Here is a 24273-nt window from a genome sequence, read left to right on the forward strand (position 1 = left end):
TTAATAGCTTGACCCTAATGTCATTGAATATTTTTGGTCATTTACTGTCATTTAAATAATGTTATAAAATAATTTACATGTGCATCTATTATCACTAATTATTTTGATCAAATAATTTATTTATAATACAATTATTTGTACCTCATAATTAGTTATGATGTATAGTTTTATTTAACAATTAATTTTATAATAAAATCTTATAATTAATGTATTTTTTTTTTAAAAAATTATTGATTAAAATATAGTCAACTTAATTGTTCCTAAATTTGAGTGAAATCTTATTATTAATATTTTTTACTTTTTTATTGAGTAAAATTTAGTTACCTAAATTGTTCATAAATTTGAGAGAACTATTATTTTGGGAAAAACTCTTCAAAATGTTAACTATTTTATATAATAAGATTTGAGTGAATTTATTTTGAGAATTTTTTTCCAAATGTTTACAACTTTATATAATAAGATTTATTTATAATATAATAATTATTTGTATCTCATAATTTGTCACTATGTACAATTTTAATAAAAAACTAATTGTAATTAATTTTATAATAAAATATTGTAACGACCCGGCTGGTCACTACACACTGCACAATACACTAGAAACACTAGACAGATAGAACAAGTATATAAATATAGGATCTAAAATATATAGATATACAAAGTTTCGGTCTGACTAGAGTTAAAGTGTACAAAAAGATACATCAATCAATAGCTACACTGAGTAGCTAAACAACAAAAGACAAACATCCCAAGAGGATTAGCTCCAACTGCCAGCTACAGCCCAACTACCAGTAGAGCCGTCAAAATGGGCCGTGGCCCGTGGGCCAACCCGGCCCACCTTGAAAACGGGCCGGGCCGGGCCAAAATAAATAGCAGTTTTATGTTAAGTGGGTAAATTCAAACCCGACCCACTTTTACCCGGCCCACTTGGGCTGAACCCGTAGTGGGCCGGGCAGCCCACCAGCCCACTTATTTTTTTTTATTGAAACCGAACAGCCAGGAGCCAGCCCAGCCCAATAGACAAGTTTCACTGCTTCAGTTAAAAAACAATCAAAAAATTAAAACCCTATTCTAACAAGCAAACGGGAGTACGGGACCACGTCCACGCCGCAGTGCTTCACGAAGGCTGTGTTTCAACTTTCACTGCTTCAGTTCGGGACTACGCATAGTGCTTCACGAAGACTTGTTTCACACTTTCACTATTTCAGTTTGACTAAGGCTTCACACGAAGGTGCCCCTCTATATAAATGTTAATCTTTATTGATCTTTCTAGCATTTCAGTGGCCCCTTCATATCATTTTCAAACCGACAAAATTATTATATCTTTTTGGTTCCAACAAGCTAGAGATATGTGGATCGAAATTTGAACACCTATAATTCATTCATGTTTATTAATTAAAAAATATATTTTTCAATATGTCGTACCAATTTCTTATTTACACTCTAATTTATAAGAACCGAATTAGCTTCTATTTTTTAATGCAAAGTAGTGTAGTTTGTTTTAGGGTTTAGGACTAATTATTTAATAAATATATTGGGTGATGGATTAATGTTGTTTTTTTTAAAAAATTATTTAATAAAATAGATCTATTAATAATTTTAATTTTATGATTATTATGTTATTTGAAATTTGAAATTTTGTTTTTTTTTTGGTGGGTTGGTGGGCTGGCCCGTTTGACCTACCAACTCGTGGTGGGCCGGGCTGGGCCATAAAAATTTTGAAAAAATATGAAGTGGGTCGGGTTGGGTTGGCCCGTTTTTAAGGTGGGCCAAAGTGGGCCGGCCCACATGGGCCGGGCTAGCTCGTTTTGACAGCTCTAACTACCAGCCACCGACCTAATCCTGCTTTGCTCTCATACATAGTATGATCATTGCAGTGCAAACAACATGGAAACAACAAAGGGTAAGCAAGTGTAAAGGAATCAACATACATATATAATATACCAATAGAAATATTTACGGCTATCAGCACACCCGCACAGCTTACACTACACCATAGCCATTCAGCTATATCAGCACCGCTCAGCGGCTATAACAGCACCACCATAGTGGCTAACAGCACAGCCATAACGGCTATAATAGCACCACAATAGTGGCTAACAGCACCGACATAGCGGCTATACAACATACAGCTCAGCAATCAAACAGCACAGCACAATACATCAGCATACAACATAGCTAGTAGTATCCAACACAGCTTACTAATTACACCTCAGCTCATTATTCTAGAGCACCGCAATAACATATATAAAGCATATAAACTTATCAATAACAGCCAACTCAACACAGCATAATATCAAATTCAGCTTAAAACAACCTCTTTCAGCAATTTCAGCAAAGTTTACCAGTTAATTTGCACATCAAGTTAACACCTTCTTGCGCGCCCGGCGTACCCATGGTTGCGCCCGGTGTGGCATATCCAGAGGTCACCAGGGGACCAGTGCGCCCGGTGCAAGCATACTCGCACCCGGCGTGCCTCAGCCAGAGAACCCAAGGCTCTCCCGCGCTTGGCGCAATATTCAATTGCGCCCAGTGCAAGCCCAGGCAGAGACTCAAGGGAGTCTCACGCGCCCGGCGTAGCCTAACCCGCGCCCAGCATGGGGAAGGTAGAGACCTAACAGGGTCTCGCGCCCCGCCCTCTTGGCAGAGACTTCCAAGGAGCCTCCGCGCTCAGCGAGGTGAAACATGCGCCCAGCGCGGCACCAGAAAAATGTGTCACCATTGTCATCGTGCCCGGCGCGAAGAACAACACCCAACGCAAACACAACAGCAGCTTCCCCAAGTTCGAAGATTTCATCCAAATCCTGCAAAATTTCACTTATCTAACACATGAAAGCCAGCCACAATACCACATTTTCATCATAGAGTCCAAAAATACCATCTTTTCACCTATGCATGCAACAATCCAGAAAAACCCAAATTTCTCAAGAAAACCCAAAAACCCCCAAGTCCATTTTTTTTCAGCAATCAAGATCAAGGATCAGAAATTGTCAACCAGCAAATTTGAGCCTCTAGAGCTCGATTTCAGCCACAAACAAAGCAAAACTAACTTCCCTTACCTCAATTTGAAGGTCCGAGCTTCGGGAAGGAGGAATGGAGAAGAAGAAACTTGAAAGCGAACGGAGAAAGGAGGAAATCTTCAGCTAGCCCTGCCTAGGCTTGATCAGCACCTTCAATTTAAGGTCACCACAAGGAAAGGAAATCAGTAGCAAGAAGAAGGAGAAGGTGAGAGTGAGTAAAGAGGAAATGAGAGTTAGAGTGGGTGAGGAAATGGAGTCGGGAAGGGAAAAGGAAAAAGGGGTCCTCACAACCTCCCCAACAACAAAAGTTTTCGTCCCCGAAAATAGACTTACTTGGGAAAAGAAACGGATACCGCTCTCTGCACTGCTGCTCCACTTCCCAAGTAGCCTCACCAGTAACTGCATCCCACAGCACCTTAACTAGAGCAATGGACTTGCCCCTCAGCTCCTTCAGCGTACGATCGTCCACAGCTACCGGCAACTTCTCAAAGGTCAGGTTCTCCTTCAGTTGTACATCATCCAGCTCCACTACATGACTCGAGTCATGAACATACTTTCTCAGTTGGGACACATGAAATACATCGTGTAGGTTTGAAAGAGATGGTGGCAAAGCCAACCGATAAGCAACCGGACCTATACGATGTATGATCTGATAGGGACCCACAAACCTCGGTGTCAACTTCCGTGCCCTCAGCGCTCTGCCCACACCAGAAGTCGGAGTCACCTTCAGAAACACATGCTCCCCCTCAGCAAACTCCAAAGGCTTACGCCTTTTATCCGCATATGATTTCTGACTACTCTGAGCAGTCCTCATCTTTTCTTAAATCATCTTCACCTTCTTAGTAGTCTGTAGGATCAACTCCGGTCCCACAACCACTGACTCACCTTCCTGGTACCAGCACAGAGGAGTCCTACATCTTCTGCCATACAAGGCTTCAAACGACGCCATTCCAATGCTAGCATGAAAGCTGTTGTTATAGGTAAACTCCACCAGCAGTAGGACCTCCTCCCAGCTACCCAAGTGGTCCAACACACAAGCCCTCAGCAAATCCTCCAAGGACTGGATTGTCCTCTCTAACTGACCATCCATCTGCGGATGATAAGCAGAACTCAGCTTCAGGTTCGTGCCTAGAGCTTGGTGTAGACTCTGCCAAAATCTAGAAGTGAACCTTGGATCTCGATTAGAAATAATACTGGAAGGCACCCCATGCAATCGTACTATCTCCCTCACATATATTTATGTCAGCTTCTCCAAGGACCACTTGATGTTAACATGCAAGAAATGTGCACACTTGGTCAACCGATCAACAATTACCCAGATAGCATCACTATTCCTAGCTGACCTAGGCAACCCAACAACAAAGTCCATAGTAATGCTATCCCACTTCCATTCCGGAATCTCTATCTGCTGCATCAACCCACTCGGCTTCTGATGCTCAACCTTTGCTTTCTGACAGGTCAGACAGGCCGCCACATACTCAGCGATCTCCCTCTTCATACCAGACCACCAGAAGTTATTCCTGAGGTCTTGGTACATCTTAGTCATACCCAGATGTATGCTAAGTCTGCTCTTGTGACCCTCATCCAACACAGCTCTCTTCAGTTCAGCATCCTGAGGTAGGCAAATTCTGCCCTTAAACCTCAAGATTCCATCTTCTCCCAGCACAAAGCCTACAGCCTTCTCAGTACCCAGCAATCCAAGAAGCTTCACCAGCTCGGCGTCTTGCAACTACTCAAGTCCAACCTGCATCAAGAACTCATTAGTTATGGTAATCATCCCACAACTAATGTGATCCTGAGCTAACTCCACACAGAGATTCAAATCTATGAACTCCTCAACCAGCTCCAGCTCCTTCATCATCATACTTGACATGTGGATGGATTTCCTACTCAGCGCATCTGCTGCTACATTGGCCTTGCCCGAATGATACATCAACTGAAAATCATAATCCTTCAGAAACTCCATCCACCGTCTCCGCCTCATGTTCAACTCCTTCTGATCAAACAGATATCTCAAACTCATATGATCACTGAAGACGCTGAACCTAGCACCATATAAGTAATGCCTCCAGATCTTCAAGGCAAACACCACAACTGCTAACTCTAAGTCATGAGTGGGGTAGTTCCTCTCATGAATCTTCAGTTGTCTTGAAGCATATGCCACCACTCTCTTATTTTGCATCAACACACACCCCAAACCCTGATGAGAGGCATCATAGTACACGTCAAAAGGCTCACCAGAATCCGGCAACACCAGCACAGGAGAAGTAGTTAACCTCCTCTTCAGCTCAACAAAACTCTGCTCACAGGCATCAGTCCAAATGAATGGCTGCTCCTTCCTAGTCAGCTGGGTCAGAGGCGCTACTATCTTAGAGAATCCTTCAATGAACCTCCAATAGTAACCCGCTAAGCCCACAAAGCTCCGAATATCCGTGACAGTCCTCGGGCGTTCCCACTGCAACACCGACTCCACCTTAGCCGGATCAACAGCAATCCCCTCAGTTGAAATCACGTGGCCCAAGAACTTCACCTCATCCAACCAGAACTCACATTTTGAAAGCTTAGCATACAACTGCTTCACTTTCAAAATCTCCAACACTGTCCTCAAATGCTCTTCGTGATCTTCTCGGGTCCTTGAATAAATCAAAATGACATCAATAAACACTACAACAAACTTATCCAAGAACGACCGGAAGATTCTGTTCATGTAATCCATGAACACTGCGGGGGCGTTGGTCTCACCGAACGACATCACAACATACTCATAGTGACCATACCTAGTCCTGAAAGCAGTCTTCGGTATGTCACCCTCCTTCACCGTAATCTGGTGATATCCTGACCTCAAGTCAATCTTAGAAAACACCGACGCATCCCTCAGTTGATCCATTAAGTCATCTATCTGGGGAAGTGGATATTTGTTCTTAATGGTCAACTTGTTCAGCTGCCGGTAATCAACACACAGTCGACTACCTCCATCCTTCTTCCTTACTAACAACACCGGAGCACCCCACGGCGAAACACTCGACCGCACCAACTGCTTTTCCAATAAGTCCTCCAACTGACCCTTCAGTTCAACCAGCTCGGCAGGAGCCATCCTATAGGGAGCCACTGACACTGGTCCCGCACCTGGAACCAAGTCAATGCTGAACTCCATCTCCCTAACAAGAGGCAACCCAGGCACCTCATCAGGGAACACCTCGGTATACTCCCTCACCACATTGATATCAGCTAATACCCTCACGGTCTCCACACTCATAGCAGCAAGCAGAAGATAGCACTCTGCTTCATCTCTTAACAATGACTCAGCCTGGCCAGCTGAGATCAACAACTTATCCTCCTCCTAAGGAAAGATCAACTGCCTATTGGCACAATCTATTAGAATGCGATTGGCAGATAACCAATCCATTCCCAAGATTATGTCAATATCCACCAAAGGTAAACAAATTAGGTTCACCTTGTACTTCTTCTCATTCACCACAACCGGGCAACCCACACACAATTCAGAAGCAATCACAGAAGCAGAAGCGGGCGTCGACACAAGCAGTCTCAACCCCATATCACACACAGGCACACCCAACATAGCAGCACATGCATAAGATATAAAGGAATGCGTAGCACCAGAGTCAAAGAGAATCATCACATCCTTACCAGCAGCTTTGCCCTTCCCCTTCACAAGATCAGAAGAAGTCGAAGCCTCAGCACCTGTCAAGGCAAATACCCTACCAGCAGTAGTGGGTCTGTCACCCCTTTGAGTATCAACTCTCTGTGCGCTACTCCTCTGAGTATCTGTCCTCTGCACATCACCCCTCGGAGTACTCCTCTCTGGTCTGCCTCTAGTAGGGCAGTTGGCTGACTCGTGGCCCATCTGATGACATCTGAAGCAACGACTCTCCGTGTGAGGACAGTCCCTGACAAAGTGGGGCCCAGCACACCTGAAACATCTCAGAGTGGCACCTCCACTTTGTCTACCTCCACTAGCAGTACTGGAAGATTGCCTACTGACAGGACCCCCTTGCTGTGATTGGGGCCTATCATACGGCTTCCTCTGACTCTCGCCCTTCTTGGACCCAGATGGTCCTCTAGCAGTCCTCACAACCCGGTTGCCACCTTCCAACCGCTCCACCACTTTTGCCTTCTCTACTAAGGCCAGAAACTCAGTGATGGCCATAGGCACCACCACCCTCTTCAGCTCATATCTCAATCCATCAGTAAACTTCCTGCATTTCCAGGCCTCAGCTATACCGTGCAAATAAAAATGAGCTAAGTGCTCAAATTTCATCGCATACTCAGAAACTGTCATCCCTCCCTGGTGTAACCTCATAAACTCAGCCTCCTTAGCGTGCCTTACGCTCTCAGGGAAGTACTTCTCCATGAACACCGTCCTGAAGCATTCCCAGTCAACTGTAACTCCTCTGGCAGCAAGCATCTGATAGGTGCCTCTCCACCAATGTTCAGCCTCCCCAACAAGCATATACACAGCATAAGCTAGCCTCCTCTCTGGAGGACATCCCAAGATAGTAAAGATCTTCTCTAGCTCACGGATCCAGCGGTCAGCTACCTCTGGATCTGCATCTCCTGCAAACTGTGGAGGATTACACTTCCGGAACTCAGCAAGATCCCGACTTTCCTGCGACCCTGCAGGTCTTGCTGCACCAGCTGCAGCTCTTTCAGCCTCCATCCTAGCAAAATAGGCATTTTGCTGTTGCATAGCCATAGCCATCATCTCTATGACACGGGCTATCTGCTCGTTGGTCCTAGTCATCGTCTACAAAAATAACAGCATATTTAGCAATTAATAACTAAACCCAACAACAATCAATAGCACAATAGATCATCACAGCAATCAGCACAACAAACATCACAGCATGACAGTACAACATAGAGCCAACACAGCAAAAGCCTAAAGGGACCACCCCCAAAGAGTGTCCACTAGACTCGACCTTGCTCTGATACCAATAAAGTGTAACGACCCGGTTGGTCACTACACATTGCACAATACACTAGAAACACCAGACAGATAGAACAAGTATATAAATATAGGATCTAGAATATATAGATATACAAAGTTTCGGTCTGACTAGAGTTAAAGTGTACAAAAGGATACATCAATCAAGAGCTACACCGAGTAGCTAAACAACAAAAGACAAACATCCTAAGAGGATTATCTCCAACTGCCAGCTACAGCCCAACTACCAGCCACCGACCTAATCCTGCTCTGCTCCCATACATAGTATGATCATTGCAGTCCAAACAACATGGAAACAACAAAGGGTAAGCTAGTGTAAAGGAATCAACATACATATATAATATACCAATAGAAATATCTACGACTATCAGCACACCCGCACAACTTACTACACCATAGCCATTCAGCTATATCAGCACCGCTCAGCGACTATACAACATACAACTTAGCAATCAAACAGCACAGCACAATACATCAACATACAACATAGCTAGTAGTATCCAACACATCTTACTACTTACACCTCAGCTCATTATTCTAGAGCACCGCAATAACATATATAAATCATATAAACTTATCAATAACAGCCAACTCAACACAGCATAATATCAAATTCAGCTTAAAACAACCTCTTTCAGCAATTTCAGCAAAGTTTACCAGTTAATTTGCACATCAAGTTAACACCTTCTTGCGTGCCCGGCGTACCCATGGTTGCGCCCAGCGTGGCACATCCAGAGGTCACCAGGGCACCAGTGCGCCCGGCGCAAGCATACTCGCGCCCGGCGTGCCTTAGCCAGAGAACCCAAGGCTCTCCCGCGCCTGGCGCAATATTCAATTGCGCCCAGCGCAAGCTCAGGCAGAGACTCAAGGGAGTCTCACACGCCCGGCGTAGCCTAACCCGCACCCAGCGTGGGGAAGGCAGAGACCTAACAGGGTCTCGCGCCCGATGCAATTCGAATTGCGCCCAGCGCCCTTTTGGCAGAGACTTCCAAGGAGCCTCCGCGCTCAGCGAGGTGAAACATGCGCCCAGCGCGGCACCAGAAAAATGTGTCACCATTGTCATCGCGCCCGACGCGAAGAACAACGCCCGACGCAAACACAACAGCAGCTTCCTCAAGTTCGAAGATTTCATCCAAAACTTGCAAAATTTCACTTATCGAACACATGCAAGTCAACCACAATACCACATTTTCATCATAGAGTCCAAAAATACCATCTTTTCACCCATGCATGCAACAATCCAGAAAAACCCAAATTTCTCAAGAAAACCCAAAAACCCCCAAGTCCATTTTTTTTTTCCAGCAATCAAGATCAAGGATCAGAAATTGTCAACCAGCAAATTTGAGCCTCTAGAGCTCGATTTCAGCCACAAACACATCAAAACTAACTTTCCTTACCTCGGTTTGAAGGTCCGAGCTTCGGGAAGGAGGAATGGAGAAGAAGAAACTTGAAAGCGAATGGAGAAAGGAGGAAATCTTCAGCTAGCCCTGCCTAGGCTTGATCAGCACCTTCAATTTAAGGTCACCACAAGGAAAGGAAATCAGTAGCAAGAAGAAGGAGAAGGTGACAGTGAGTAAAGAGGAAATGAGAGATAGAGTGGGTGAGGAAATGGAGTCGGGAAGGGAAAAGGAAAAAGGGGTATTCAATAACAATTCGTAGGATTTCGTAGGATTTTAAAAGACTTTTTTTTGAGTAAAAAAGTCCATTGGTATTCAATCAAGATTTTATGTCACTTAAAAGCAATGCAGTGGTATTCAATTTGGATTTTCAAGATTTATTAAAGAGTCCATTAAAATCCACTGGTATTCATTTGAGATTTTTTACAACTTAAAAATAATCTATTGGTATTCAAAAATATAAGGATTTTAAAGGATTGTTGTGTGAAAGGGATTTTGAAGGACTTTCTAATGTTATCTATAAATACCAGATTCATAAAACAATCCCATTCAAACCCATCGTATTTTGAAGGATTGTTTGAAGTAATTTTTCAAGTGTTTCAAGAATTTTCAAGTGAGTTTTTCATCATTTTTTTTTCTATGCTCCTGTCTTCTCCATTTTTTCTCTACTAATAATACTACACTATTGTTCATTGGTCATATGTAATATTGTAGTATTGTTCTCATACCATTCTCCTATTTTGTGAAACTCTGATATGTAAATGATAGTGTTATTGACTTGCTCTATTTTTCTGTTTGTTCTCTTTAATTGACTTGTTTTATTTTATTCTATGTAGTTGAATTTGTTCCTTTATATAACACAAAAAAATGCTTGAAATTTCAACTTTTAAGTGATAATTTTTTTATAACACACGTTAAGAAAAGAAAAAGGTGAAAGATGAAATTGATATCATAATCTCTACAATATATATATATATATATATATATATATATATATATATATATATAAGATGAATTTGTTAGGGTTTCTGTGAGTAGAATGAGATGAAAATGGATCTTAGTTGGGGGAAGAACCCTCTCAGCATAAAAACTGTGAACTCTATCCTTCCCTTGAATTTGTTACTCTTATCCCTCCTCCTTTTATGACTCAACAATTATTTTAATTTTTTTACTATGAATTTTTCTTTTTATTTTTATATTGTGAAATTAAGATTTTTTTATATTTAAAAAAAAAATTAACATAAGACATTGTAGTATCTAATTTTTTAGGGTTTAGGATTTATGTCTTCATTAGCTTATTTTTAAAAAAAGGAAATATTGTTAAAATATTTGTTAGAATAATTTATATTTGTAAATATCGTTAAAAATTATCATATAATATATAACTAAAATAATATATATATATATATATATATATATATATATATATATATTCTCTATATCTAAATACTTCCATTTATATAAAAAAAAATTATATATCTAAATATTTTCTCATTTTCGAATATACTATTTTTTTTATATAAAAAATTATCTTATGTTTCTATATTTTCGTTTTTATATTTTTTTTATAATGATTGAGGTATTTGATCCATTTGGATAGCCAAAATATATTTGATCTTGTATGATTGGTGTGTTTCTAAAAATAATAATATGATTTTATTGATTTTGTCTCTTATCCATAATTATTTATATAATTAGTTTTCAACATATATTATTTTAGTAATTCAAATGGGAGATTCACAAGGAAATAATAAAGAAAAAGGAAAAGAGAAAGAAAACTATGAACCTTGGACCAAGGAGGATTCCGATGAATTATTACAATTGATAGTGGATGCTATAAAAAGAGGATATAATATTACGGAGAATTATTATTATTATTTATCTAGACATTATTATTATTTTTATTATTTTTGTCTTTGACACTTTTTAAATTTGAATGTATGAATTTTTTTTAAATCTTATCAAATGTCAAAATTCCACAAAATTCCACAAAATCCATTAAAATCTTGATTTAAAAGTCTTGCAGAATCCATTAAAATCCTTATTTTAAGTCTTGTAGAATCCTGCAAAATCTTAAAAGTCATGAAAATCTTGCAAAGTCTTTTAAAATTCGTAGGATTTTTTTATAACCAAAAAGTCCTTTAAAATCCTAATCCAATACACCCCTATAAGATTTGAGTGAATTTATTTTGAGAATTTTTTTCCAAATGTTTACAACTTTATATAATAAGATTTATTTATAATATAATAATTATTTGTATCTCATAATTTGTCACTATGTAAAATTTTAATAAAAAACTAATTGTAATTAATTTTATAATAAAATATTATTATTAATATTTTATTAAGTAAAAATAGTTAACTAAATTGTTCATAAATTTGAACAAACTTTTTTCTGGGAGAGAAAATTCTTCAAAATGTTCAAAACATTATATAATAAGATATACTACCATTCAAATAAAGTCATAAAAAATTTTACATGTCACTACTAGAAAAATGTCATTTTTTTTTGCGAATTTTCTTTAAAAAAAATATTCGCAGAAATTTTTTATGAATTTTCTTGCAATAATAATTTCGCAAATTTTTTTTACGAATTTATTTGCGAAAAATAATTTACAGATATTTCTTATAAATTTTTTTACGAAAAATAATTTACAATAAATTTTTGCAAATTTTACTACAATTTTAATGATCATAGAATTTTTTTCCATGGTAAAAATTTGTAGAAAATATTGTAAGAATTTTATTTTATTTCTTGCAAAAATAAATTCGCAAATAATATTTATTAAATGGTAGAAAAATTTTGCAGGTAACTTTTTCTGCGGCTTTTCCTGCTAATTTTAATCCACAGGAAAAATAAAAAAAATATTCAAATTTATAAGTTTAATATTTTAAAAAAAACTTCAAGTCCCACATTGATTGAAAATAAAACAATTAAAGAGTATATAAGTTGGGGCAACACTTACCTTACAAGTTGATTTGTATGGTTGAGTGTTAAGCTTATAATCTACAATCTTAGAATTTAAAAGATTATGTATCACATCACATGTTGGAGGCATGGAAACAAATGTTTCGGATGATTTCATTGTGAGCATTTGAAAGTTGAAGAATTATTGATAGAATTTATAGTAATTTTTTTATTTTTTTTTTGTAAAAAATATTCCTGCAGAATTTCTTGCGAAAAAATTTGCAGGAAAATTTCCTGCGAATTTTTTTTTGCAGGAAACTTTCCTGCAAATTTCTTTTGCAAGAAATTTTGCAGGAAAATTTCTTGCAAATTTTAAAATTGACAAAAATATATTATCCACGAAGGTATTACCTGCAGGCTGCAGATAAATTTCGCAGAAAAATTCGTAAGAACAACATTTCGTGCAAATTTTTCATAAAAATTTATAGAAAAAAGTCGCATGTAATAAGAAAAATTCTAGTAGTGTGTACAACTATTATCGCTAATTATTTTGATCAAATAATTTATTTGTACCTCATAATTAGTTATTATGTACAATTTTAATAAATAATTAATTGTAATTAATTTTAGAATGAAATCTAATTAATGAAATTCATATTGTTCTTTTAAATCTCATTAAATTCTTTTAAATTTTATAAATTGTTGTGATATATATTTATTAAAATTTATATTACATAATATTGATTATAAAAAAATTTCAATTTTTAAAAGTTATTACATTCTTACAAAATCTTTCCAAAAAAAAAAAATTCACCAAATCATTACATTTTTGTAAAGTTTTTAAAATTTGACAAAACTTTTTTTGTCCTAAAATAATTTTATAAAATCTGAATCTAATATACTCTCCAAAATTCTTTTTAAATTTGAGCAACATTTTTTTGAAAGAAAAACTCTTTCAAATATTAATAACTTTATATAATAAGATAAAATATAAAAAAGTTTCATGGTTTTATTTTTATTATCAAATACAATTATTGTGATTCAATTAAAAAATTAATTTTAACATACATTACTATCGGAGACATTTGTAACAATATTCTTTTTTACTTTTTTTAAGGAGTCTAAAGTTAAACTTCCTACTTTTTGTATATTAATTAAAAAATATTATTTTCAAGAAACAATTTTTTCTAGGAATAGTTTTCACTTATGTTTTCCATGAAATTGTTCTCATAAAATAGGTGAGAATCAAATTTTTTTAGTAAAAAGGAGAGTCTTATTCCAATAAAAATGTAATGTTATCTTATTTTCCTTTTTAATGCAATGAAAATAATTGATTCTCAGGTAACATGTATAAATATTTTCAAAAATATGACTTAAATATGTTTTTAGTCCCTTAAATTTAGGGTAAATTTGTTTTTGGCCCCTCAAATTTAAAATTGTATTTTTTAGTCTCTGTAATTTAAAAAAAAATTATTTTTGTTCTTATATATATTCAAATTTTGTTAAGAAATTTATGAAATATTATTGCATAAAATCTACTTATTAGTATCTCTTTTAGTAAAAATATCATATTAAATCTAATTAATATTGTATAACCATCTTAATTTGTCACTTTTAGATATATTAATATGTTATTGGTGATTTAAGAGATTAAATCAAGATTTATGAAAATTATAGGGACTAAAAATAATAATTTTAAATTTAAGGGACTAAAAATAAATTTATCTATATTTGAGGGACTAAAAATATATTTAAACTAAAAAATATTTATGAATATAATAATTTTTTGTTGGTTGAAAGTAAAAAAAAAAAAAAATTACGCCAAACAATGCATTAAAATTAAATTCTATTTTATTTACCAATGTACACAACTTCTTCAACAAACTTGTTTATATATAAAAATTAAAAAAAAAAATCATTATTCAATACTATTAGCCAGAAACTACATGTTTCTTTACAAAATAATAGAAGTAGAAATAAGTTAGGCTAAGTAGGCATTGTTAATGTTAGATTTGTATTTGACTTTGGTTGGAAATACATGGTCATTAAGCTCAACTTGTTTAGGTCTTTTTTTAAATGTCTAGCTTGTCCTATATGTGAAAAACTGGCATGACTTACAAGTATGTATAATAGTCTATTTTGCATAATTTAGCACCAAGATAACAATAAAAGTGGACATTGTAGCTTTTATAAAAATTGAATCAAACTTGTTTATATAATATAAGTATATTTTTAAGGTCTAATATAATAATTATGATGATAATTTATTTAAAAACATTTTATTATTAGAATTCTAAGTAAGTTATAAATTGATATTTCAATAAACTTATAAGTTATACTTTTTTATATAACTCAACGTGCTTAACATTTTAAAAAAAGAAAAATGTATGATTTTAATACTTTATAATAACGTTGATATAATAATAATAAAAAAAAACATATATACATATATATATAATATATTTTCATTTAAATAGGCTGACCTGATAGGTCAAATAGGTATTTTAAATGGTCTATAATCTTCTTCTTCTTTTTTTTTTAACTAAGGGGTGTAGTAGATTAAAATTTCAAAAGATTTTAAAAAAATTATTTTATTAAATAAATACTTAATTTGATCCATGAAAGATGATAGAGATGACTAATAGGTCCTTGGAATTTTTTTTTTGTGACATTTAGATTCTTAAATTTTAACTTTATTATGCAAGTTAATCCTTCTATTATATCTAGTTACAATTAATTGTCACGTTAACACACATTCTCTCTCTTGGTTAACTTAGAAGACCATTACCACTAAGCTCTTTTTTACTTCCACTAGAAGATTTTGCAATTCATTAAATAAAGCAAAAATGTAACACCTTTTACCCCGCATGCCATAATATAATATAAAACTGAATAATCTCAATCTAATAAATAAACTTAAAGTTCACACAAGTATAGAGAATCACATTTTAACATAAACTAGACTTAATAAAAATATTAAATTTTAAAGGAATTGAAGTTAAACTACTCAAAGTAAATAATATAAATCAAATGCTAACTAGTCCTAACTAATTCCCTGACATCACATATCCTATCAGAGCAAAATTCAACATTGCGGACTAAGTCTTATCATTGACATTCTCAGCACCATGTTCATGATTACATGCAAAATTCATAAGAAAACAACACAAAAGAAAAGAGAGTGAGAAATATTTTACTCTAGTATACAGTGTTATATTTTTAAAAAAATTCATATTATCCTTAGTAATCTAATAAAATTATTTAAAATCTTATAAATTCTTTTGATATAAATCTGTTAAAATCTATATCACAAAATTTTGATTATAAACATGTATCTTTTAAAAAAACTAACACATTCCTATGAAATTTTTTAAAGTTTTTCTGAAAGTCATTATATTCCTACAAAATCTTTTAAAATTCACAAAATCTTTTGATATTAATATGATCTTATAAAATCTCAATCTAATACATGTTCTTAAATAGACATTAATAAAAGTTTTGGCCTAACTTGAAACTTACTACTTAATGTAGGCTAGATCTTTGACTTTTATAGAATGGTTTAACCTATTTTTATCCTATATATTAAAGGAAAATGACTTAGATTTTCTCATGTGACATTTTTGTCTAATAAAATTTAAACTCTTAATTAAAAATAAGAAAGAAAAATTTAAATAATAATAAAATATAAAATTTTGATGGTAAATATTTACTCTGGAGAGAATAAAAAATCTCAAATTGAGAAACTTCATTTCAAAAGAAGAAACTAAATTTATTTTGCTAAGCATAGAAATTAGAATATACATTTCCATCCCAACCGCGGTAAAATTGAGAATAATCAAGTTGATTAACATTCATTCATATACCGAATATACGCATTAAAGTTAAAGTAAAAGTTTAACGAGGGACAAACTTTGTTGCATATATGTTTCGTAACCATTCCTTATTTTATTCAACAAAACAAAACGTGCACTTCTTACTAGATTAATGTTCAATTGCGTGTACATGCATGTACAGTTCACATCCATCTATAAACTGTCAAAAAATGAATACAACTCAACTTTTTCTGTCCCAGCTCATGTAAAGTGCGGAATATAGGTATTGTTTTTGGATCAATTTAAGTATCTGTTTGAGTCCAGAATCAAGCATCATGGATGCTCCATTTCTCTCACTGTATAAGAACTCAATTAATACACATCAGTGGTACACAACAATCTGTAATATTAACTTCTAGCAACACCAATATTCTTCCAATCTTATTCTTAATTTTTCAACATCACCATGAAGAACAAGGAGCAACAAGACAAAAGTGCATCCTCATATCTGAAACTCTTCAGTGCTCAATTAGACCTTCTCAGCTTCATTTCCCATGCTCTAGTATTTGGGTGTGGTTTACTCATTGGTATCTCACTCATTTTCTTTGTCAAGAACTTCTCCCTCACCAACTTTCAAATCCAACAATTCCCCCTCTTATCATCCAATAGCCTCATGATGAGATCACCACCTTTCTCTCCCTCTCCCGAGTTTCCTCCAATCTCCTCCAACATCTCATTATTAATATCGAATAACCAAACAAAAAATGAATCTGGGTACGTCGAGGAATTAGTCTCTCACCATCAGATATCAGATACTCCATGTTCATCCAAAGAAAATAACCAAACCAAACCTTCTTCTGATGATGATTCTCCCTTGATAAGCAAAAGGGTAACGACCAACTTCACCAGAATTGGGTTGAGGGAATTCTTGGAGCCCCCCATGGCCATGCATGATATGAGTGATGAAGAGTTGTTGTGGAGAGCCTCCATGGTTCACATGGTTCGTAAACTGCCATTCAAACAGACACCAAAGGTTGCATTTATGTTTCTGACAAAAGGTGCTGTGCTATTGGCTCCTCTATGGGAAAGATTCTTCAAAGGAAATGAAGGGTTGTATTCTATCTACGTCCATTCTCACCCTTCTTTCGATGGAACAGTGCCTGAAAGCTCTGTGTTTCATGGCCGCAATATCCCCAGCAAGGTAATAAGTTTATACACACCTTAATTTTGTCATTTTTAAGAGATGAATTGCTTTTTTTTTTTTTTTCCTCTCTCTAGTCTTCAGATTAATTTCTAGTCTATATATAAGACATGATAGCTTGCAACCTTTTAGTTGAGACCTTCATCTAGCTTTTTCCCCTCAAAATTACAATAATACCTTACTCCTAGATTTCAATGATTTCAAACATCCAATAGGAATGATGCCCCAATCCTCCAACCACAATATATGAATTTTACACTTCAATTTGAACCAAATTCAAAAGAGTTATTTAATGTAGTGCATCCAATTTAAAATATCAAATGATCCTTGCTGAAAGATTACTTATACTAAATGATCCTTTCATGGTTCATAAATCACATTTACAGTCCGTGCAACCACTGATTTTGCCCCAAAAATATATAGGGTTTAACTTTCTTCCGCTACTAATTTTCCAATTTCATTTACCTTGTGGAATTCCATTGATGACTTTTAGGACTCCTCCAACATACTTTTGGATTGGTAAACTCAGTTTTTTTTTATTATGTTTGGAAATAAATTTTCCACAAAAGTTAATACTAAACGTTTAAGTTCATAGTGCATAGCGTCTGGTTGCTTATGAAAGTTCAGTTTTTAGTTCAGTATTTTTTCATGTGCAACATCAAGTAAAAGTACTTTTGATTTTAGTATTATCCAAAACAAATTTCATTTTATCAATGTAATTTAATTTGAACAAAAAATGTTCAAAGTCCAAATATAAATCACATTATAATAAGCTCATTTTTATCAAACTTGAGTTTACAATGTACTTTTGATTCAAACTTATGTTTGTAAATTTTAACCCAAACATTCACCAAGTGATCTGTTCCCTTTAATTAAGGATATATAAAACTAGAAATCATAGAGGGAGGACTTGGAAGGTTAAAGTACGGCTCCCCCAACCTTGAAATTATAAAAGGAAAAAAATGTTATAGGACATTTGATTTTAAGACACTTCTTCTAACACTATTTTTAACATTGTTTTTATCGGTAGTTGAAATTTTTAAAAATCATAAATTTTAATGTATTCAGCTAATAATAGAAAAAATCTTAGTCAGAGTGTTCGAGAAAGTATAGCATTTATTTTTTTTCTTCTACCAATCCATCTACAAGGTGGAATAGAGAAACTGTTCATATTTTTACAGTTTTATTTTTTGGGTAAAACACAAAGAAGCTTATGATGTTAGAGACGATCGAGTGTCCCCTTAATGTGCCTTACTAATGGTTGTCATCACGATGATTTCCCTAGCGTTCATGTGTTATGACTTATGTCAATGCCGCTACTATAACGATTTTAATTTCACATTCTATTCTCAACTTTCTAGGTCTGAAGAAGAAATTCAGTATCGGTATTTCTTCACACATAGGATTATCTTGAAAATATTGTTGGTAGGCATCTATTAGTGTACTTAATCTATCAATCTAAGCACGTCCTGTTATAAAATATATTACTTCACAAGCACGTCCTGCTAACTGTGAAACACCGCTATCAGCATGAACCTGAACCACTAGTAGGCACTTTGTTATGTGGTTATGTGTAATTAAGTTTCTACCATTGAAAGTTGCACACATTGTTATGAATTTTCTTAACTGTGTAATTAAGGTCACTAGTAGCCTTAGTGACCTTATTGATCTGGGGTTATATATGTTCACATGTCAGCAAAAGAAGATTGCTTGTGAGAAGAGTTTAGACTAGAGAACAACAATTCAGACCCCAGCTAAAAGGCTGCAAAAGATTAACCCCAATACCTTTAATTAAGATCTTTTGATGTCATACCATATATATATATATATATTAGAATGAGACAGCTTATGCTTTTTTCATTTCAAATTAACTGCAATATGCCGATATTTTAGTTAATTATAGTAATATTTATTATTTAACAATTCCATGAGTTTCTTTCTGGTTAACTGCATGAGACAAAGAGGATTTGAATTCCTCCCTCTCCCGATTAGAGTTTCTATGCTTAATGTTTTTTCTTCTTCTTTTTCTTGCAGTGGATACATATAATCTATATCAATATTATACTGAATCTAATGAATGTCCATTTGTTTTGCTTTTTTTGGTTGCTTCCGGAAGCTGTCAATGCAAACTGGTCATACTTTTCTTAGATTCCACTCCTTTTGCACTACCAAGAAAATTCTATTCTTCATTTCTAAAACTCACTTTTTAAGCCATCAAACTTTTCATAATTCCTTTCTTCACGTACTTTGTCTCCCGCATGCAAAAACGAATCTGAAGACAAAATAATAAAATGTATCTTTTTACTATTTCAATTATGTTTATATACAGGAAACATATATTAACTTCAAAAACTTTAGAGCATATAGATACAATATATATTCAAATTATACACTATAATATGAGTATGCAGTTGTAAGACCAAGATTTTACTTTACGTATGAGCCGTGTTTAGTAATGTATAAGAGTGAGTCGGTGGCCCTCAAATTTCTAGATGTCGACTTACATATCTTTGTATTTATTTTCTTCTGATCTAATTATTTTACTCTCTTAAATATGAACTTATATATCCATATATTTTTTCCCTTTTAATTTGTGTTTGAGATTTCATTTCTACTAAGACGATCATAATAATATATAATTAGAGAATAATTTCTGGCTTACAAACTAATTTTATAAGGTTGAATTATATCCATAACTCTATGATGGTGTCAAAATCTATTGTAGTTATTAACTATATTGTTGAACTTCTTAAATTACCTACTATTGGACCATTATTATAGCATTTACAAATATTTAATTTTGCAAACTTCATATTTGATATGTTTAGTTCTCGATATAACATGAAGAAAATATGTTGGAGATTTAATATTAACTAGTGAAATTGTTAATTTATGAATTATCAAATAGTAAAAATTTATTTGATTGGTAGAAAGAATGGGGAGACAAAATTTATATTGATAGGCTTAGTTGAGAGGAAACTAGCTTAGAGAAATAATTGGAATAGATTTGAGTAGTGAAAATGACTTACTAGTTGCTTTAATACAAATGTTGAGTACATGACCTATTTATAGGCCTCAACACAACCATTCATGTATTATGTAAAAAATTCTAGATATATCTATTATAGAATTTTCTATCTATATATAATTGTCTACATAATTCTAGAATTTGTATGTAGTAGTTACTAACATATACTTATGTATTTTTCTAGAATAATCTAGCTTATTCTAGAAGTTTGTATCACATTTTAACAGAAATAATAAAAGTAGTTCATATAAGTAAGAAATAATTCTCACCTAACAAATAAGTTTTGTAAGATTGAGTTAGTTTCATAATTCATTTTCTTAATTATTTGTTTCTAGATTTCATAACATGATTTTATCTTATGACATGCAGGAGGTAAAGTGGGGTGAGAATAGCATGATAGAGGCAGAGAGACGCCTACTAGCCAATGCACTCCTTGATTACTCCAACCAACGTTTTGTGTTACTCTCAGAGTCATGCATCCCTTTGTTTAATTTCTCCACAATCTACACTTACCTAATGGACTCAACCGAAACCTTTGTGGAGGCCTATGATCTGCCAGGTGACGTGGGCCGTGGCAGGTATAGCCCCAAAATGAGGCCCCAAATTACACTCTCACAATGGAGAAAGGGCTCCCAATGGTTTCAAATAAACCGTTTTCTTGCCCTACAAATAGTCTCTGACGATCGTTATTTCCCAGTGTTCCAAAAGCACTGCAAACCTAGTTGCTATAGTGATGAACACTACTTGCCAACATTTGTGAGTATCAAATTTTGGAAGAAGAACTCTAACAGGACTTTGACATGGGTTGATTGGAAAAAGGGTGGAGCTCATCCTTCTAGGTATAACAGATATGATGTGACTTATGAATTTTTGAACAAGTTAAGGTATGGAAGCTCTTGTGAGTACAATGGACATGCCACCAATGTTTGTCATTTGTTTGCTAGGAAATTCACACCTCATGCTTTGGATAGACTCCTGAGATTTGCTCCAAAGCTCATGCAATTCAATTGATTTGTTTCTGCATGCTCTTTTTGATTGTTCATATTCATATCTGTTATTATTTATTTTTGGACTCCGCAACATCATATATTAATATTTATTATATGTAACTATTAGAGTTGACTTAGTAACAAAGGGTGTAGTTTTTGATAAAAGAAATTCATTTATATATAAAATAATAAATTCAGGGCTACATAGAATTTTGTTCTCTCTCCGTTCTTAAAAAAAAAAAACAAAGAGAATTCGGACCCCTCTTTTTTCCTATTGATTAGGTTATTTATATATTCAAAGTGAAAGTCTTGATTACCGATGGTTAAGCATAGTGTCAATTATTATTGATATGAACCAACATAAATATATGTTGTTTTTTTTTTCCCCCTTCTTTTCTTATCTTGTTTATATTATCATAAATAAAAAAGCTGAATATATAGAAAAATAATTTAGTTTTAAAAAAAATTTCTTTTTAATACACATGTCATCCATAAGATGTTGACTTGGTTCATCTTATCAGTGTGTTGAATTTTTGAATTATTTATACCTATATTTTAGTATTTGCATTTCATAAGTTAAATATTTATTATATATAATTATAATTTATAATAGGATTAAATATGTTTTTAGTCCCTCAAATTTAGGGTAATTCTGTTTTTGGTCCCTCAAATTTAAAATTGTTGTTTTTAGTCCTTGTAATTTCAAAAAATATTATTTTAGTCCTTATATTCAAATTTTGTTAAGAAATTTATCAAACATTATTGCATAAAATTTACTTATTAGTATCCTTATCAGTGAAAATATCACATTAAATCTGGTTGATATTGCATAACTGTATTAATTAGTCATTTTTAAATATGTTATTGGTGACCTAAAGGACTAAAATAAGATTTTTAAAAATTACAGGGACTAAAAACAACAGTTTTAAATTTGAGGGACCAAAAACAAATTTGTCTTAAATTTGAGGGACTAAAAACATATTTAAGCCTTTATAATATATATATATATATATATATATATATATTAAATATATAAATTATATTTAAAATTTAAAATAAATAATTTATATTATGGTACATAATTATTTTTATCTATTATTAATTTATTTTTAAAATATTAAAATTTAATTCATAAATAAATATGAAATTAAATTAGATAAAAAAAATTAAAATAATTCTTAAAAATTATCTCTTTGAAGAATAACCCTAAAAATACTTTCATACAGAATAATCATTTATAAGTTGATATAGTTGATGTAATTTGGAGTTGTACTTTCTAAAATGATATGTGAAAAGATTTTAAGTTAGACAACCATCAAGTACTCTTATTATATTTTTCTCTGTTTTTATTCTATAATTGTATTTTGAATTTTAATCTTGATCATAACTTTAAGAAAGAAAATCTAAAAATTTAAATAATAATGAATCAAGAAAAAATGAAAAAAAAATTGTAAATCTAACAATTTAATGTAAAGAAATAAAAAAAAAATTATAATACAGCATTTCTATACACACCCGATTACACCTGCACCCATCCACATCTGCATCCATTAAATATTAATATAGATATCAACATTTATTAAATATTCATTCATTTAGATATCAACATTAATATGAGTATAATTGTCCATCCTCTTAATTAAAATATCGAGTTGAAGTTTTTTTTTTCTTTCTATAAAAGTAGTAAGATTCTTTAACTAGATTATAACTATCAAAAAAATTAGTAAATATTTAGAACAATTATTCTTCCATTCGGACAAACATTATATAGCTTACAATAGTTTTAGAATTATATGTAGATTTTACTCATGATATATAAATCTCTTTATATCAATAATATACTTTTATTATTTTTTTTATAAATATCTTTAATATTTTTTTTTAATTTCTTGACTTTACAAATCTTCTTCTTTTTAATATTCAGTTTTTTTTTTAATATTTACCCTCCTTTCACATGCACCCTCTTTCATGCTCTCTTATTTTTAACATTCAATTTCAAAAATTAATTTTGTAAGTAAATATACACCTTATTTATTTATAAGTATGCTCCCTTTTTCTTTTTTCTCGTTTAAAAAAATTCCCAAAATATAATTTTAATTAATTTCCTGTTTAAATAACTTTTTTTAAAATTATCTTTTTCAGTCCTTCATCTTCCTTCTCCTATTCTTTAGTGTTTTGGAAGTATGTAAAAAAGAAAAAACTTCCAAAAAAATACTTTCCACAATTATAAAATTATTATGCCCCTTTCTTTTTCAAAACACTAAAAGTAATATTCAAAAGTAAGGTGACTTTAAAAGAAATGATATACGAGAATCTTAAAATTTTGTTTTTGAAGAAAAATTACCATTTTAAAATTTTAGTTCGTTTTGAAACTCTAAAAGATGGAAAAAGAGTTCACTTGAAAGAGGTGAGTATAAGGAAAAAAAATTAAACATTGACAACAAGGATCAAGGAGGGGGTTAAGTGTTTGAAAAAAAATTGAATATTGAAAATAATGAGGAGTTTGTAAATTCGATAAATTAAATTGAAAAATAAAAAATTAAGAGTATCTTTTTTTAAAAAAAATATAATAAAAGTGTATTATTGATATTGAGAAATGTATATATCATGAATTGTGTAACTTTTCTGCTGAAGTATGCGCATATTAAGATTAACACTTTAATCCGTTATATTAATTTATTCTGTTAATATTTTTATTTAATCAATTTAGTAAAATATTTTTTTGGTTATTTTCTTAACCATTTTCTATTTTTAAGCTAATAATTCTAGCTTTTGTATTTAAACAATAAAAATTATACATTGAGAGTGAGTTGATCAATAATAAGATGAAATTTTCTTCTTCATGATTTCTGTGAATTCAAAATGCTGATATATGCTGATATTGGAATTTTCCTCTTTTCTGCTGATATGCTGATAGGCCATGCTGTAGAGTAAAGTTCCCAACCAAAATCC

The 24273-nt window shown here is 33.0% G+C and overlaps 1 protein-coding gene across 1 annotated transcript; it reads left to right on the forward strand.

Moving 5' to 3' along the window:
• Positions 1-14065: 14065 nt before the first annotated feature.
• LOC109798022 (glycosyltransferase BC10) lies at positions 14066-21681 on the forward strand. The gene is made up of 2 exons (XM_020358211.3): positions 14066-17304; positions 20702-21681. The coding sequence occupies exons 1-2, from the start codon at positions 16570-16572 to the stop codon at positions 21341-21343; spliced, it is 1377 nt and encodes a 458-aa protein (XP_020213800.1). The 5' UTR covers positions 14066-16569; the 3' UTR covers positions 21344-21681.
• Positions 21682-24273: the final 2592 nt, after the last annotated feature.

The sequence above is a fragment of the Cajanus cajan genome, chromosome 1 (genome assembly GCF_000230855.2).
Source record: "Cajanus cajan strain Asha chromosome 1, NIPB_CcT2T_4, whole genome shotgun sequence".
Classification (NCBI taxonomy): Eukaryota; Viridiplantae; Streptophyta; class Magnoliopsida; order Fabales; family Fabaceae; genus Cajanus; species Cajanus cajan.